The 16,174-nt window shown below is 40.7% G+C and overlaps 1 protein-coding gene across 1 annotated transcript; it reads right to left on the bottom strand.

Annotated features, from left to right (window-relative positions):
- Positions 1–250: 250 nt before the first annotated feature.
- Positions 251–1,508, bottom strand: LOC104142803 (glucosaminyl (N-acetyl) transferase 1). The gene is given in 6 exon segments (XM_009672981.2): positions 251–642; positions 645–787; positions 789–957; positions 960–1,183; positions 1,185–1,220; positions 1,222–1,508. Coding segments are annotated over 6 exon segments (1,251 nt in total).
- Between the last annotated feature and the right edge of the window lie 14,666 nt (positions 1,509–16,174).

Here is a 16,174-nt window from a genome sequence, read left to right as displayed (position 1 = left end):
ACCTAATTCATATTTTCTACCCAAAGTTCCAAACCTCAACATGCAATGTGAGACATCCTTGTCTTCACTTGAGACACAGTGGAGACATTTGTTGTCTCCTTGTCCATGGACGACCTCCCTGTGAGACAGGCCCTCATCACCACCATACCAATGCAATGAGAAAGCATGTCAGCATCACCACCACCATACATGTTAAAGTATATAGCTGTATCTTATTTGTACCTGTTTCATAAAATGAAAATGCAGTATTTCAGTTATTTTGCTGATGCAAAGCTTTGTGTCGCAAATACTCTTCCAAGCATTTCACAGCAAAAGGGTCAACATCAGTATTGAACTTATTAGCAAAGTAGTGGTGGTTTTGCAGCATCCAGTTCAAGTCTCCTACTCCAAACACACAGACAGAGTGAACGTGAATCCCACTGCATGGTGGGTAGGATGCACCTTTAGACACATCACCTTCAAAGTACTGCCACTTCACAAACCTGGCCAGTGCATTCATGTCAGAAACATCATACTTATTACTGGAAGAAACTGCACCTGGGACTTCAGGGATACTCTGAATTGTTGCCCACAAGTACTCATCAGGGCTGTAAGTGTCTTTTGGCCACTCAATAAATGAAAGGATTTTGCTGTTTTCTAATAGTGTTCTACAAATCTTCTGCTAATGACAAAATAGGCACTACCAGAAACAATTGGAGTACTGAGAAGTGGTCATTGTTTGTCTCTGCCTGTGTTCTTTGCTTTACCATCAATAATCTCATGGTGCTTTTTCCACCTTACTTCTTTAGAGAGGCATTTTTTCTGTTTCCAAGCTGTTTTCACCTTTAAGGGCTTTCAACCTCTCTGATATTTCCTGGTTGGTCTTAATAGGAAAGTCCATGCCACAGAGGTTTATTAGGTATTTCCACTTTGTACTTCTTCTGTAGAGATCTTTCATGCAGTTAATGTCTGCCTGCTCCATGAAGCATATACAACACACTCTAACTGGCTGGAAATAAAGACATTATCAGAACATGAAACTATTCCCTTCACAGCAGCAAAAAAGGATTCTGGAGACTTTTTGTCAACATGAATGCAGTAAAAATTCTGAGGAACATAGATTGATCTTAGTCTATCAAGCATCTCAATTTTGTGATAAACCACAATTGAGTAAGCAGTTGGAAGTTCTGCTGCTTCATTGCTGAGGTTCCATGATATATTTCCTAGTCTTGGTAAAGGAGACAGTCTGTCATGTTAATATAGTCATTTGTTGTTAGTTTGGGGTGTTTCTTAAATGACACCAATAATGCCTCAAGCTTTACCTTCTGGATTTCTTCTATATCACCCTCCAATATCTTTGTGCAGCTAATACTGCTAATAGGATTGTCATTAGTCGGTTCCAGATGTCTCCAATTTAAGTATGGTTTCTGATTAACTTTCAAAACTGAAATGATTACTAGAATAAGAGTTAGCCCCAAGAAAAGCCTGAAGAGTGAGTTGTGGCAAAACTGTAGTTTCCTTTTCAGCATTTCAAATATTCGGTACCTTCACAGGACTAAAAAAATTGCCCTCCGCTCTGCTCATACCAGCTTCAACAGTTTCAGAAAAATCAGTTTGTGTTTCTTAGGAGGTTGGTGCATTTGTCAGGGAGATGGAAGGAAAAATTCTAAAAGAAAATGAAATATGAATGACAGGCAACTACTAAAAGGTTTCCTTAAAAAATTACTGGCTAAAAGTTCCATTATTACTTATTGATTGTAAAAAGGTGAATAGTTCAGACAAAAGAATTTTCTTGAAGTGTAAAGAATAATTAATAAAATTTTATTGTTTGTTTGTTTTTAAGGCTGGGAGAAACAGACAACTTTCATGAGCCACTATTTCCTAGCTTCTATCAGCTGTAGTACTAGGGCTACAAACCACAGTGCGAAGACTGAGAGCTGGTTCAACTGCATCTGACAAAATTAAAGACGGGGAGGGGAGAAGGAAAGAAGAGGGAAGGAAGGAAAAAAGGGAAGAAAGAAGGAAAGGGAAGAAGAAGAAAGGCACAGCAGCTTGTTTTCCCTTCCTTTCAGTGTGGCAGTTGCATGGTGATCACCTCTGTCAGCTTCCTGTGGCTGGGGCTGCTACATGGAGGACACAAAGGACGTCCCAGGAAGGGCGATGCTTGCAGCCCGGCCCCAGCCCTGCCCACAGCACTCGCCTGCAGGGTAGCCGCCCCTGCTCTGGCTCGGCCTGGTGGGGAAGCTCCCCACAGCTGCAGCTTCCCCAGTGCAGAGTGTGGCCACTGCCCTGCCAGCCCAGCCCAGGGCTCCTGGCCCTGCCTGCTCTGTCTCTCTTCTCCCTTCACTGTGTTTTTTTTTTTTTTTTTTTTAAAGGCTTCCTCTACCAGTTTCGGTAATGCCATTTAAGATGGAGCAGGTACCTTTGCCCCAATGGGGGCAAATCTTCTGCTACTCATGGCACAGCTGTGAGCTCCTGCTGGGGGTTTGTACAGCAGCACGGTGAGCTGGGTCAAGGAGCTGGAAGCTAACCAGAAAACAGGAAGATTTGGTTTCCGCTTGCAGGGGCACAGAGGCTGGCACAAGGGTGCCAGGGCAAGGGGGAGCTGCTGCTGCCAGCTCAGATCAGATGGGTCAGGTCGGGCATGGTCTGCAAGACTTCAAATCAGCATCTTCACATCATCAAGCACATCTCATTACATATCTCCTGTGTAGAGAGGTAGTCTATGCTAGACTGGCAGTCCTCCCCTTTTCCTGACAGGTGGGAGGAAAAAAAGTGGCCTTTCTAGTATGTGTGCTACTTACAGGGCCAGATTTCTGGTGGACCACGGTATTAAAAAAGGCTTTTCCTCTGGAAACCCAGTAATGATTGGTAACAGAAGTTCTCAAAAGGAGTTCTCAAACTTTTTTTTTTTTGAAGGGGATGGGAGATTTCTTACTTGCTTTCCCAATAGAGAACACTGGTTTGTGGTACAACTGATGACTGTGTATCTTGTGGGTCTTGTATGTAAATTAGGACCATTAGAGAAGTCAGAGGAAAGGTAAATTTGAATATTCCTTCTTTTGCTAAAACCTCTGCAAAGCATCACAGTCATGCCATTGCAATGTGATGACTAGTACCGCTGGAGCTGAACACTTAGTATTCTTAAAAGAGTTAACCTGGCACACCAAAGGTATGCTTTGGAGGTAGGCATTTTCTTTTGCTGTTTTTCATTGTCCCTGCCTTACTACTCACGCAACTACAGAAGCAAAGAAGCATGTTGGACCAAGCATTGCACCAGAGGTAATGTATATTGCTGTACAAAAAGTACCCTGTAACAAATACCTCCCACGGAGAAAAGGATTTAGGCTGTGGTGTGACTATTAGCTGTGGGCATGATAAAAGGACACAGGTATATGCTAGAAGGAACAAAACTGATACAAAGATGGAAGAAAAGGAGGGCAACCAGGAGGGCTCCATTTCATTTCTTTTGTCAGCCATTCTTGGTCATTGGACATAGGCAGAATTTTGGCACTGAATGGTAGCACGTTGTTTAAAAAAGTAACTGTATAGGCCAAATTTACAGTGAGTCCGTAGTAGAGGCATACCTACACAGTTGCTGACAATAGACTACTTGCATCTAGAGGCACAACTCCTTTGATTCCATATGTGGAGTGTATTTAGCTGTATCTATGCACATCTGTGTTAACCATAAGAGTGATCTCAGCATCTGCATGCACATTTGCAAAAAATTAATATTCCCAAGGAACCAAAACTTCTACAAATGGAAACTGGTTTTCTAAAATTTTAGATGGGTAGGGATCTTAAGTATTTGGTTGTTCATAATCTTAGATGCTCCCTCAAGCCACAAATGTAATCTAGGGATCAGGTTCAGTCCACTATGAATCTACCTAACATAAGCAAGGGTAGCTAAGAAGTGTGATTCTTCCATAAAATGATTATAGCAGGCTAGATGGAAAAGACCCAGCCAAGCTTGACTAAAAATTCTTCCTAGCTTTTACAAATGTAAAGATGGTTTTGCATTTAATTAGAAGCTCAGCATAATTCAAATAAATGCATGATTTAAGATGGGATAACGTTTTATGGAACAAAGATCAAATCAGTAACGCAAAAAATATTCTTCCCACTCATGATGGAGATGACATTACATAGGACAGTAGGCAATGGCTATGTGAATTACTGAACAGCAGAGTAAGGTACTGGCAGCACTAGTTGCTCTCTGCAGGCATTTCAGGGCTTTTGTTATTTTTTTTTAAGCAAACAAAGCATTAACTGTTAAGTCATTACTGAAAGCAGTTATTTCGGGTAAATGGCTGAAGTATGAAGTATGTTATCTTCCAATTTTTGCTCAGGTAGAAAGTGGAGTTGCTCATAGATTGACATGACTAGAGGGGCTGTGATCCTTGAATGGTAGTGTTGGCAAAGTCTCATCATTTGTTTATTGCAGCTTCATGAAATTTCTGTGCATGTGTTTTAATTATGGTTCCTTTCATGCATAGTTTTTTGTCAACTGATCCTGAAAAAAATGGATAAAGTGGGTTTGCACAGTGGTTTTCAAACTTCTAACCTCGAGGCTGGAATATGTAGAGGACAGTGTACAGGCTGCTCCCCGTTGTGTGATAGACCAGAGACCTGCAAATCTGTGAAATAAAATCAAGTAAAAAAAAAAAAAGAGATGTCATGCAAGATTTGGAAGTACCGATCAGGAAATTAAATGAAATAATGGAAAAAGTGAAAATTAGAGAAAAAATGTAGACAACAGTGGGAAAAAATGCAAAGTCACAAATATGGGAAATTTAAAATACATTATTGATTTTGTTCTAAGTCTTGAGTGGTTTGCATGAAATCAGTTTTAACAATATTTGATAGCCATGGTAAGACCAGCAATCCAGTGAGAACAAGGCGTGCAAACAACATAATTAAGGCTAAGTTTCAGAAACTTTCTGTGCATGGCTAAATGTATTTAGTTATGGTCAGGAGTATTTCAGAGAATACACCTTAAATGTATTTCTACTAGGAGGACATCTGTCTCACAGGTAGGCATGCTTTAAATTGATATTACTATCTTATTTGTCATCTGACAGGTGCCTCCAGGCTCTAATGCTTTTTCTTGGAAAACCTACAGAATATACATTTTAAATGCTTTAATTTTTTTATGCTCTGTCAAAAGTTTGAGCTGCAAAGAATTTTTTTAAGCCTATTGCTTACCACTCATTCTCATATCTTTTCAATGTTACCAGCTTTAAGAAAATCAAAATTTCCTTTTCCTGAAAAGCCAGACAATGGCCTACCAATTTATAAAGTTAATAGCTTCTCTGCTTACCCTTTAAAATGATCACCACTATGAGTTTGTGTCTAATAAATTTAACTCCAATATCTGTTTCTTGTGATATTTCAGATCTAACATTAAGAAGTGTTAGAGAAGGAAATTGTAGCTGACAGCTTCAGCTTAGCATAAGTGCCTAAAGTAGGTGAAGCCTGCAGGCCGCAGGACTGAACTGTAACCCGAAGAACATGGCTGATGATGCAACTGCAAAATCAGCTAGAACCAGCCCTCAAGGAGACAGAACAGAGTGACCAGAATGAACAGAGGTAACGGCTGACCTTTGGTAAGATAAGGTACTGTGGAGCAGGAACATACCAACGTCTAGCAACCGTCCAGAGATGTAGACATGAACCAATCAGAGGGAAAGAGACCACCGACTCAGTAAAGAAGATTGGAAGAGACTGTCACTGGCAGGCGGGGAAGTAAGACTGTAAAAAGTATAATTACTTAAGAATTCTTTTGTTCGGAGTCCCTCCCCAGAGGCACCCAGCTCGAGCTGTTGCTCTGTCGTACCATCATTTAATTAAAAAATTAATTTTTGCTGTTATACGTGCGTGAGACTCTGCTCCTCGGAAACCTAGAGTCAAACTGTTTCCACAACAGAAGAGTTATCCAAACTTTGGTTTTGAATCCTCCTTTAGAGGACTAGTGCTTGAAGGCTTCTTAACATGGAGAATGTGCCTTTACTATATTAACCCTCTCTAATGGAAGAGCTGCTATAATCCAGAACTTCGTATTATCTTTTCGGTAGGCATCACTAGTTGTAAAGTTTCAGACTTAATGTATGTTCTTGCCCAAATTCCCCACCCTGTGTGTACATACACATACTGTCCACCTCATGCTCACTCTGTACCTGCGTACCGCCTCAGGGCAGACCTGGCCCCACAGACCGCCTGGCCTGGCCTGGAGAAGGAGGGCACGAGGAATGCGGCCAAAATCCTTCACGCTTGTGTGACTGCAATCTGCCAGCACAATCCAGCCCTGAGCAAGGGTCTCAGGACCTGGGTTGACCACAGTGGAGGAGTAAGATTTGGAGAGCGCCAAGCTTCATAGTCATGTTCCAAAATCAAAATTTCAACTTTCGCCTGGAGAAAAAAATAATCTTAATCTTCATTTTGCAAATGCAATCTTGAAAGCGGAACCTCAGCATAAGTCAGAGGAGGGGTATTTGCCTGAAGTGCAAACACAGCGTGGAAAGAAAAAGGTCTGAAGAAAGTGACCATGCCTTTAACGCAAAATGCTGTATGACAGAAGGAAGACTCCTACCCTCCAGCCCACGTAAGAAAATACACTTGAAGCACATAGAATCACAGAATCGTTTAGGTTGGATGGGACCTCTGGAGATCATCTAGTCCAACCTCCCTGTTCAAGCAGGGTCACCTAGAGCATATTGCCCAGGATCACATCCAGACGGGTTTTGAATATCTCCAGGGAAGGAGACTCCACCACCCCTCTGGGCAACCTGTTCCAATGCTCTGTCACCCTCACAGTGAAGAAGTTTTTTCTCAGGTTCAGATGGAACTTCCTGTGGTTCAGTTTCTGCCCATTGCCTCTTGTCCTGTCCCTGGGCACCACTGAGAAGAGGCTGGCCTCATCCTCTTGACACTCCCCCTTCAGATACTTGTACACGTTGATGAGATCCCCTCTCAATCTTCTCTTCTCCAGGCTGAACAGGCCCAGCTCTTGCAGTCTTTCCTCATAGGAGAGGTGCTCCAGCCCTCTAATCATCTTGGTAGCCCTCCGCTGGACTCTCTCCAGGAGTGCCATGTCTCTCTTGCACTGGGGAGCCCAGCACTGGACACAGGACTCCAGGTGGGGCCTCCCCAGGGCTGAGTAGAGGGGCAGGATCACCTCCCTCGACCTGCTGGCAACACTCTGCCTCATGCAGCCCAGGATACCCTTGGCCTTCTTGGCCCCAAGGGCACACTGCTGGCTCATGTTTAACTTGTTGTCCACCAGGACTCCCAGGTCCTTCTCGGCAGAGCTGCTCTCCAGCAGGTCAGCCCCCAGCCTGTCCTGGTGCATGGGATTATTCCTGCCTAGGTGCAGGACCTTGCACTTGCCTTGGTTGAACTTCAGGAGGTTCCTCTCCGCCCAGCTCTCCAGCCTGTCCAGGTCCCTCTGAATGGCAGCACAGTCTTCTGGTGTGTTAGCCTCTCCCCCCAGTTTAGTATCATCAGCAAACTTGCTGAGGGTGCACTCTATCCCTTCCTCCAGGTCATTGAAGAATACATTGAACAAGACTGGACCCAGGACTGACCCCTGGGGGACACCGCTAGCCACAGACCTCCAACTAGACTCTGCGCCATTCACCACAACCCTCTGAGCTCGGCCATCCAGCCAGTTCTCAATCCACCTCACTGTCCACTCATCCAGCCCACACTTCCTGAGCTTACCTAGGAGGATGTGATGGGAGACAGTGTCAAAAGCCTTGCTGAAGTCCAGGGAGACAACATCCACTGCTCTGCCCTCATCTCCCCAGCCAGTCATTCCGTCATAGAAGGCTATCAGATTGGTCAAGCATGATTTCCCTTTGGTGACTCCATGCTGACTACTCCTGATCACCTTCTTGTCCTCCAGATGCTTAGAGATGGCCTCCAGGATGAGCTGTTCCATCACCTTTCCAGGGATGGAGGTGAGGCTGACAGGCCTGTAGTTCCCTGGCTCCTCCTTCTTGCCCTTTTTGAAGACTGGCGTGACATTGACTTTCTTCCAGTCCTCAGGCACCTCTCCTGATCTCCAGGACCTTTCAAAGATGATGGAGAGTGGCCTAGCGATAACATCCGCCAGCTCCCTCAGCACTCGTGGGTGCATCCCATCGGGGCCCATGGATTTATGGATGTCAAGTTTGGACAAAAGATCTGTAACCTGATCCTCCTCAACCAAGGGAGAGTCTTCCTTTCTCCAGCCTTCCTCTCTTGTCTCCAAGGTCTGGAATTCCTCAGGACTGGCCTTAGCAGTGAAGACGGAAGCAAAGAAGGCATTCAATAACTCCGCCTTCTCTGTATCCTTTGTCACCAGGGCACCTGCCCCATTCAGCAGCGGGCCCACGTTTTCCCTAGTCTTCCTTTTGCTATTGATGTATTTGAGGAAGCCCTTCTTGTTGTCCTTGACATCCCTTGCCAGATTTAATTCCAACTGGGCCTTAGCCTTCCTTGTCGCATCCCTGCACGCTCTGACAACATCCCTTTATTCCTCCCAAGGGGCCTGTCCCCTTTTCCACATTCTGTACACTTCCTTCTTCTGTTGGAGTTTTGCCAGGAGCTCCTTGCTCATCCATGCAGGTCTCCTGCCCGCTTTGCTGGACTTCTTCCTCAGAGGGATGCACTGATCCTGAGTCTGGAGGAAGTGATGCTTGAATATTAACCAGCTTTCTTGGACCCCTCTTCCTTCTAGGGCCCTACCCCCATGAGATTCCTCCAAGTAGGTCCCTGAAGAGGCCCAAGTCTGCTCTCCTGAAGTCCAGGGTTGCAATCCTACTCATTGCCCTGCTCCCTCCTCGTAGGATCCTGAACTCCACCATCTCATGGTCACTGCAGCCAAGGCTGCCCCCAACCTTCACCTCTCCAACTAGACCTTCTTTGTTTGTTAGTACAAGGTCTAGCATTGCACCTCTCCTTGTTGGCGTCTCCACCGCCTGAGTCAAGAAATTATCATCAATCCTCTGCAGGAACCTCTTTGACTGTGCCTAGCTGTGCTGTCTTCCCAGCAGATGTCAGGGTGGTTCAAGTCCCCCATGAGAACCAGGGCCTGTGATCGTGAGGCTACTTCCAGCTGTCTGTAGAAGGCCTCATCGATGACTTCCTCCTGGTCAGGTGGCCTGCAGTAAACCCCCACAACAGTGTCACCCATGTTAGCCTGCCCTTTAATCCTTACCCATAGGCTCTCAACTTGCTCTTCATCCACCCCGAGGCAGATCTCCATGCATTCTAGTTGCTCCCTCACATAAAGAGCAATGTTTTGTACCATGTTTCTTTTTGGAACAAAAAGGCATCTGAAATGAATGAGTGCTTAGTTGCAAGGATGAGCATGGCTCATGGCTAGAGTTAATAAGGGAAGGTCAAATTTTCTTTTTCAGAATATCTGCATTATACATTAGAAATAGTCTTTTATTTTACTCATTGTGTGTTTACACAAATTGTTATACTTTTTGATCAGCAAGTTTTTCACCTGTGTTTACAATAAGTTTAATATGAATAAACCATGTCAGCATTGTATGATCAAGGCCACCCTGGGATAAGCTTCTTCTAAGAGGCTGGTTGGCAGTTAGTCCTAATTACAGAGCTGAAAATAGAAATGGAGTGGATTGCAGCCTTGATTTGCCAAAATTAACTGTAAAGCATATACTGGATAAATTAGGGGCTTCTCATTGTGCCACTTCAAATTATTTTTTGTTACTCTGATCCAGTTAAAAGGCCTGACTTGCTGATTGCACTGAAGAGGCGAGCAGTATGCCTGGCATTAATACGTCAGCCTGGGAAACCAAAGGCTCCTTCTCACACTGTCTTCTCTGGCAGGAGCGATGAAAAATTCTGGTATGGCCTAGGCAAAGCCTGTATTTTAACCACAGGAAACCTAAACCATAAGGTGCATCAGTCAAGCTCCTCCTGAGACACTAAGCTGAGACACTAACAAATTATACTAACTTCAACCTTTCAAACTTTTCCAAGTTTTAATTACTAAAAGTACCAGTTGTCCTAAAAATGCCCTCTCCCAAAATAAAAATAAATAACAATATTTTTTGTGTGTGTTTGTGTATATGCATATATATGCATATATATGCATGTATTCACCAAGAGTTCTGAGTTAATGTCTGAACTGGTTTCCTTTCTTCCCTATGCTCTTCAAGGATTTCAGGAATTTCAGAGCCCCATCTCACTAGTCTTTAAGGTGATCTGAGTGCAGACTTTGCTTCTACAATGCTCTGCTCAAGCCTTTCCTTTGATTTTTCTATCATCCATTGATTGCTTTAGAACTCCTTTTTTCATAATCTAAATTTGAGTCTCATTTCTTCTTCCCTCCTTTTGTTGAAGGTGGTCTGTTGTTTAGTTGTTATAGCAGTGAAGAGTAATTTCACAATAAACTGTTTTACTGCCTCGTGTTCTTGTTTTGCTAGATACATATATATTTCCTTTCTATTATAAATGACTAAACTCATGTGATCCTTTATCATATGAGCAGCATCTTTGATTTAGTTATAATATTTTTACAATGACAGTGTTGTACTATCAGTAGTTGCATAAACTGGTAGTCAGTTTCTAAGTTTCCTATTTGCATTTTGCATATACTGCAGCTTTCTGGGTTGTTGGTATAACATATCTAGCTAATAGGATTTCATGCTATATTCTCCAATGTTGTTACTTTTAGAAAGAAAGAAAAATAATTCAGTATTAACACTTTTTTCCAGCATATCCAAACAAAGTAATGCCAGTTTTGAACCACGGATCTAGCATTTCCTTTACATGTGTATTTATGTGTATAGCATTAGACTCTTGTCTTTATTTTGCTCCTTCTTTGTAACCAAGCTTTCAACACCTACTCAGAATTTCACCTTATCACTTTCTTTGTGACATTTTCTCATATTTCTGTGAAATTGGCAGTACTTCTGTTATTTTTTCATTCAGTTATGCTTTCTCCGTACAGTGTGTTTGTATTTGTCTTCTTTTATAGCAGGGTTGCTCTGTTAGCAAGGATCAGGTCACCTATTTTTTACCAACATTTGCTCAACTGGAAACAGAATGTCCAGCTCTGTTCCTCTGGCCACTCAGTCTCCCTGTACACCACCTTCATAAAAGTACACTATATGTGATTCCTAAGAAACTACAGAAATATGAATTTTCAGGCACTCCTTTGGGAGTTCTGTTCTATTACATCAACTTTGAATAACATATATTGACTGATATTTTTCATTACTGGACTAGGTACTCCATTCCCTAAGGAGATCATAATCTGTGTATTTTCAAGGTTGTATTTTACTTGTACATTTAATATATGTGAACTGGTAATAAGAATTGTTCCCCAGTGTGTGGTATGATTGTTACCTGTCTATGACTTTGCTGTAAGTTTAGACATCATATAATTGTATAAATTGGACATTACCATATAAATAATAAGAGCTTTATTCACAGCACTAGATAGAACTGTCCATTGAATTGATTCTTGAATCAGTACTGGCATACTGTATGGTATGGGTATGCTTAAGTTCTTGGAAATGTAGCATCTTTATCAAAAGGACAGATATTGCTTGGATCTGTATTTTATTCCACACTTTATATGGTCTTTCACGCTGTCTTTTCCAACCTCATCACATTGAATTTTTCAGACTTGAGTTTCAAATCTATCTTGTTTCTTTATGTTCCCATGGGTTTGTGGTTTGGTAATGTAGTCCATTATTGTTCTCCCCCCAAGGTTAAAATGGGGTCCTAATTGCAGACTGGTCTATTTATATTTGGCAACTTACCACTCCTTTTTTATTCTAAGTTTAAATCTGGATTCTATGGAGACATTTTGTTCAGATTCAAGTGTTTTAGCTCTGTCACAGACAGATGCTGAACAAGAGGTTCCCTAAGGCTTTACAACTGCGTATACAATGCAAGTCACTTGTAAGGACTTAATAAGTTTCCTCTTCATACATGGCTGATGCCTCTTAACAGTTTCATTCTTTATAGGTCAAGAGTACTTAGCACATTTCTTTAGTACAGTCTGATAACTATATATTCTCACTTAAATATCAATTATTAAGTAAACTTCAATATCCAGAAATATGAAAAAACAACTATCTTCTCACGTTTCTTTCCAGCAGCTCCACTGACCCTTCATAAGGGACAAAATTCCTGCTTGATCTCTTCAAACTTTAGCCTCTGTGTTAATCTGTGATACTTTCCTTTTTTGTGCTCTTTTTTTTTCCTATGCCCACTCTTACCATGTAGTGTTCATAGGTGGTGGTATTTTGAGGCAGAGCTAAATATTCAAAAAAACAAGAAGAATTTACCTCTTGATGATAAGTTATGAGTAAAAAGCTTGTGAGAAAGAAAGGGTTTCACTTCTTGCTCTCAGTGCTCTCACCATCTAACTTTAATAGTTCCTCAAGATCACATTTGTTCTCTTAAAAGATTCTTAGTCCTCAAAAGAATGAAACTTTTGAAAAATACTTTTCCCACCATGAAAAGTTCAGAGAGACCTTACACTGCTGGTAATCTCTTGAAAGACTAAAACAGCCCTGTGTAAGAAAGATCTCTGTAAATAAAAACTGCTTTGCAAGCAAAATTCAGCAGTTTGCTCTGTAGTGTAAAAAAGCTTGGTAGTGAAAAATATTCTAAACAAATATTTTGATGTGTTTTTATGTCCCATTTTGCTGGCATGTGCCAAAAAGTCACATGTGTAGCTCTGCTAGGAAGTGGGGTTGTTGCCATCCTGAAGAAAACCAGCTTTCTCTCAAGATCTTCATAGGAAGATTTGAATTGCATCCTAAAGAAAGCTCCTCTGTCCTGCACAAAAGCTTCCTGGCTGACATATTTTCATTTAAACCATATATTAGATATTCTGTTTACTCTTAAAATCGTTTGATCTGTCATTGTGGCAGCAGTCTGTACCTTAGGATAGTATTCACAAAAAGGGTTTAAACCAGGATTGGATATGAATAGACTTAATTCCCAAGAAAATGTTCAGTAGTCTCAGACAGTGTTTTCTTCTCCATGTTGTCTTGAGTAAGGAAGGGGCAGACCATAAGCAGGTGTGATGCTAAAAAATCTCTCTATTCAGGCAGATACCAACAGGATGTAGCACTATAACTAGATATGATAGAGAAAATCATTCCAGCAAATCACTGTTCTTTCAATAGTCTGAACTGAAAAAGCTGTAGTGTGAAAAGACCTGTAGCCTGTAGTTTTCTAGCACGAAACCAGAAAAAGAATGAGAAATGAATGACGTTATCTCAATCTGAAATATTGCACTTACTAAGCAAATATGAAGAAGCCTTTATAGTGATGCAGTTGAAGCTGTGCCTTTCCAAGATGTTCTTTATAATAGAAGAGCATAAATATTTTTTCTAAGCAGAAAAATTACTTGATATATAGATTTCCTCATATCTGTAGTTTCTGACTGAAATAAAGGAGGAAATTCAGTGAAGTGCTTTAAGGTTTACTGATTAAACATTCTGCACAAATATTATTCATTATCATGACTGCCCAAACCTTTTGCGACCTTTGCTTCCTGCAGCCACCTTCTATATAATAATATCTCAAACCAAATATGTTCAAGACCATTTATGGCCTGAGCCCAGAACACATAAAACTTCACCTGAAGGTTGGAACAAAGTCCAGTGATGACAGATTTGTTCCTTTGGCATACTGATGCAACTTTCTATACTAAGGAGAAATTAATCTATGGACAGACAGAACTTTCTGGGAAACTGGCTTGATGTTCTCACAGAAATAAAGAACAAACCACAAGTCTTTGGTCCTGTTTCTCCTCTCTTCTATAAATGCATGGGAACAGTTATGTTCAAACCAAACAAGAAAAGAAAACAAATACCCTCAATCCCACCACAGCAAAACATTGCATTGCATGTACTACTCCTGAAGAGGCACACAGAAAAAAATGAAGTGGTAGATGTTAATTTATATTGCTTAGTGCTCCATTGGAATATGCTGAGACTTTCTGATGATGAAGGAAGATCAAACTAGAGAATCTTTTGTTTTTATGCATCAGACATGATTCTTCAGAAATCAGTTCAGGATTAAAAATTCATTGAATAAAAAATCACCCCCAAAAGCTATACTCCTTTGCATCACTATATATAATGACAACTAAATAATTACCTTAAAATTTGAATTCCTAAAAATTTCAAAGCAAAAATTTGAAAGGGCTTTTCCACTAATTTAGAATAGAATATAATCCATATTTCTGGCAAACATACACTCACAGCTAGTCCACATAGGTATTTGTAAAACTGATGGGATTTCATTATACTGTGAAGAAGAAAAGTATAGAGTAAGACTCTATTGTTATTTATTTTAATTTAAATCATTATAATTCAATTGATTTCAAAAAATCTAATAGGGATTTAAACTGAGGTAACTGAGATCGGAATTTGGCCTGATGTTTAAGCAACCTGTTAGATCAACTTGTTAGGGATGTCCATTGAACACAGCTTTGTTTCAAATCATTTAACTTGTTCTAGTGTTGACTGAGAACTGATTATAAATCCTTCATGATTGTTCAAATGTTCCTGGGCAAGTGAGACTGCTGTGAATGTATTCAGGATATGTTTTATGAATTTATCAAAAGCTATGGACAGTGAAACTGTCTGATACAGATATATTTGGCAGAAGTACTTGCCAAGAAAGTGGAAGATGACTTTTATCTAATTTAGCAATATTCTAAGGACTGCAATAGAAAGAGCCTCTATATTGACATTCACTTCTCTTTGCTTAAACAAAGCATTGACATTCATTCAAAAACTAGTCAACTGGCATAAACAAGTTGATACCAACTTGGCAGCATTTTTGAGTGCTCAGGTAAACAATTGTCTTTTGTTAGCCCTTCCTCTCTTAGTTCACTAATCCATGTCCTTGGCACAAGCCTATGAGAAAGCTAAAACAAAAGCGGTTAGAGCAGTTGATTAAATTCCTGCACAGCAAGGAATGTTATAGTCCAGGATGTTATAGTCCAAGCTGAACTCAGCTTTGTAAGAAGTACTGATCTACCTTTAACTTCTGCATTCATCCCTGTGCATTTTCCATCTGGCTGTACCAAGAGTGGACAGAAGACACCAAACTTAATCTCACTTACACTGAGCAAAACTTGCACAGTTGGGTGTTCTCACTGGATTGGGTGAGGCCAAAAATCGTGAATCTAAACCTTACGTATGCAAAGTCTCAGCCCAATGTGCTAATTAATAAGGTTGTGGGCTCATGTATTACTGAGGTGAAACTAGATACAGTGGTACTGACAAGCCCACACGGTCACATTTGTGCCTTATTTATGAGTGCTGTCCTAAGACTAATGTTGGATTTTGTTTTTTTAATTTGACCTTTTGGAGGATTATAAGTATAAACTGGATATTGAGGACTGATGTGGAGAGTGAGCTGCCAGGGAAAGGGCAATGCAGTGAACCAACAGGCTAGCAAAAGCACAGGTGCAGTTGACTGTTGGTATGTGTTCTTTCACAGCTCCACATCAAAGATTTTTCAGAATATATTGAACTTTTGAGCCAATTGGTATATATTTCCTCCAAAAGACAACAGGTTCAGAAATTTAAATTCTAGTTAACAGGTTTGCTATGGGCAATAAGAATATATTAGCTCTTTAGCATGAAAACAAGCATGTACTTCAAAAATAGACCTTTGTGCAGCTTTTGTTCTGTGGCTTGATTTCCCCTTAAAAGAAGAGAAGTCAGTTTTCTCAGGGTTTTTTTTTTTATATTTTCTAAAAACAGTTTTAATCTTCCCTCTTCTATTATTTATTGCTTATTTATTACTTACCCCTAGAGACAGCTAATGAATGCTAAAGTTGCTTGTCTGATGTGAAAAAATATCAATCTGAAAACTAAACAGACTAATTTTTCTTTCTGTCAAAGGAGGAAGTGAAAGATTATTGAAAGCACTCCAGAATATTATGTCCTTTCTCATCTATGAATAGATATTTTGCAACACCTCAAAATATCTGTTCAACCTCAGTACATCCTGGGTACAAGGTTGCCCAAAATTCATGATGGCATTTACTAACCTCTGATTCATTTTTAGGTAACAAAGAACAAACAAAATACATCTCTTTATTAAACCTTTCTGATATTACATTGATGATGACTATGAAAAACTGAGTTGCTGGAGATAGTTAGCTCTGTAAGTTAAAGTAGGCTTAACAGAA

This window comes from Struthio camelus, chromosome W (genome assembly GCF_040807025.1).
Source record: "Struthio camelus isolate bStrCam1 chromosome W, bStrCam1.hap1, whole genome shotgun sequence".
Lineage (NCBI taxonomy): Eukaryota > Metazoa > Chordata > Aves > Struthioniformes > Struthionidae > Struthio > Struthio camelus.
This window is presented reverse-complemented; position numbering and strand designations above follow the sequence as displayed.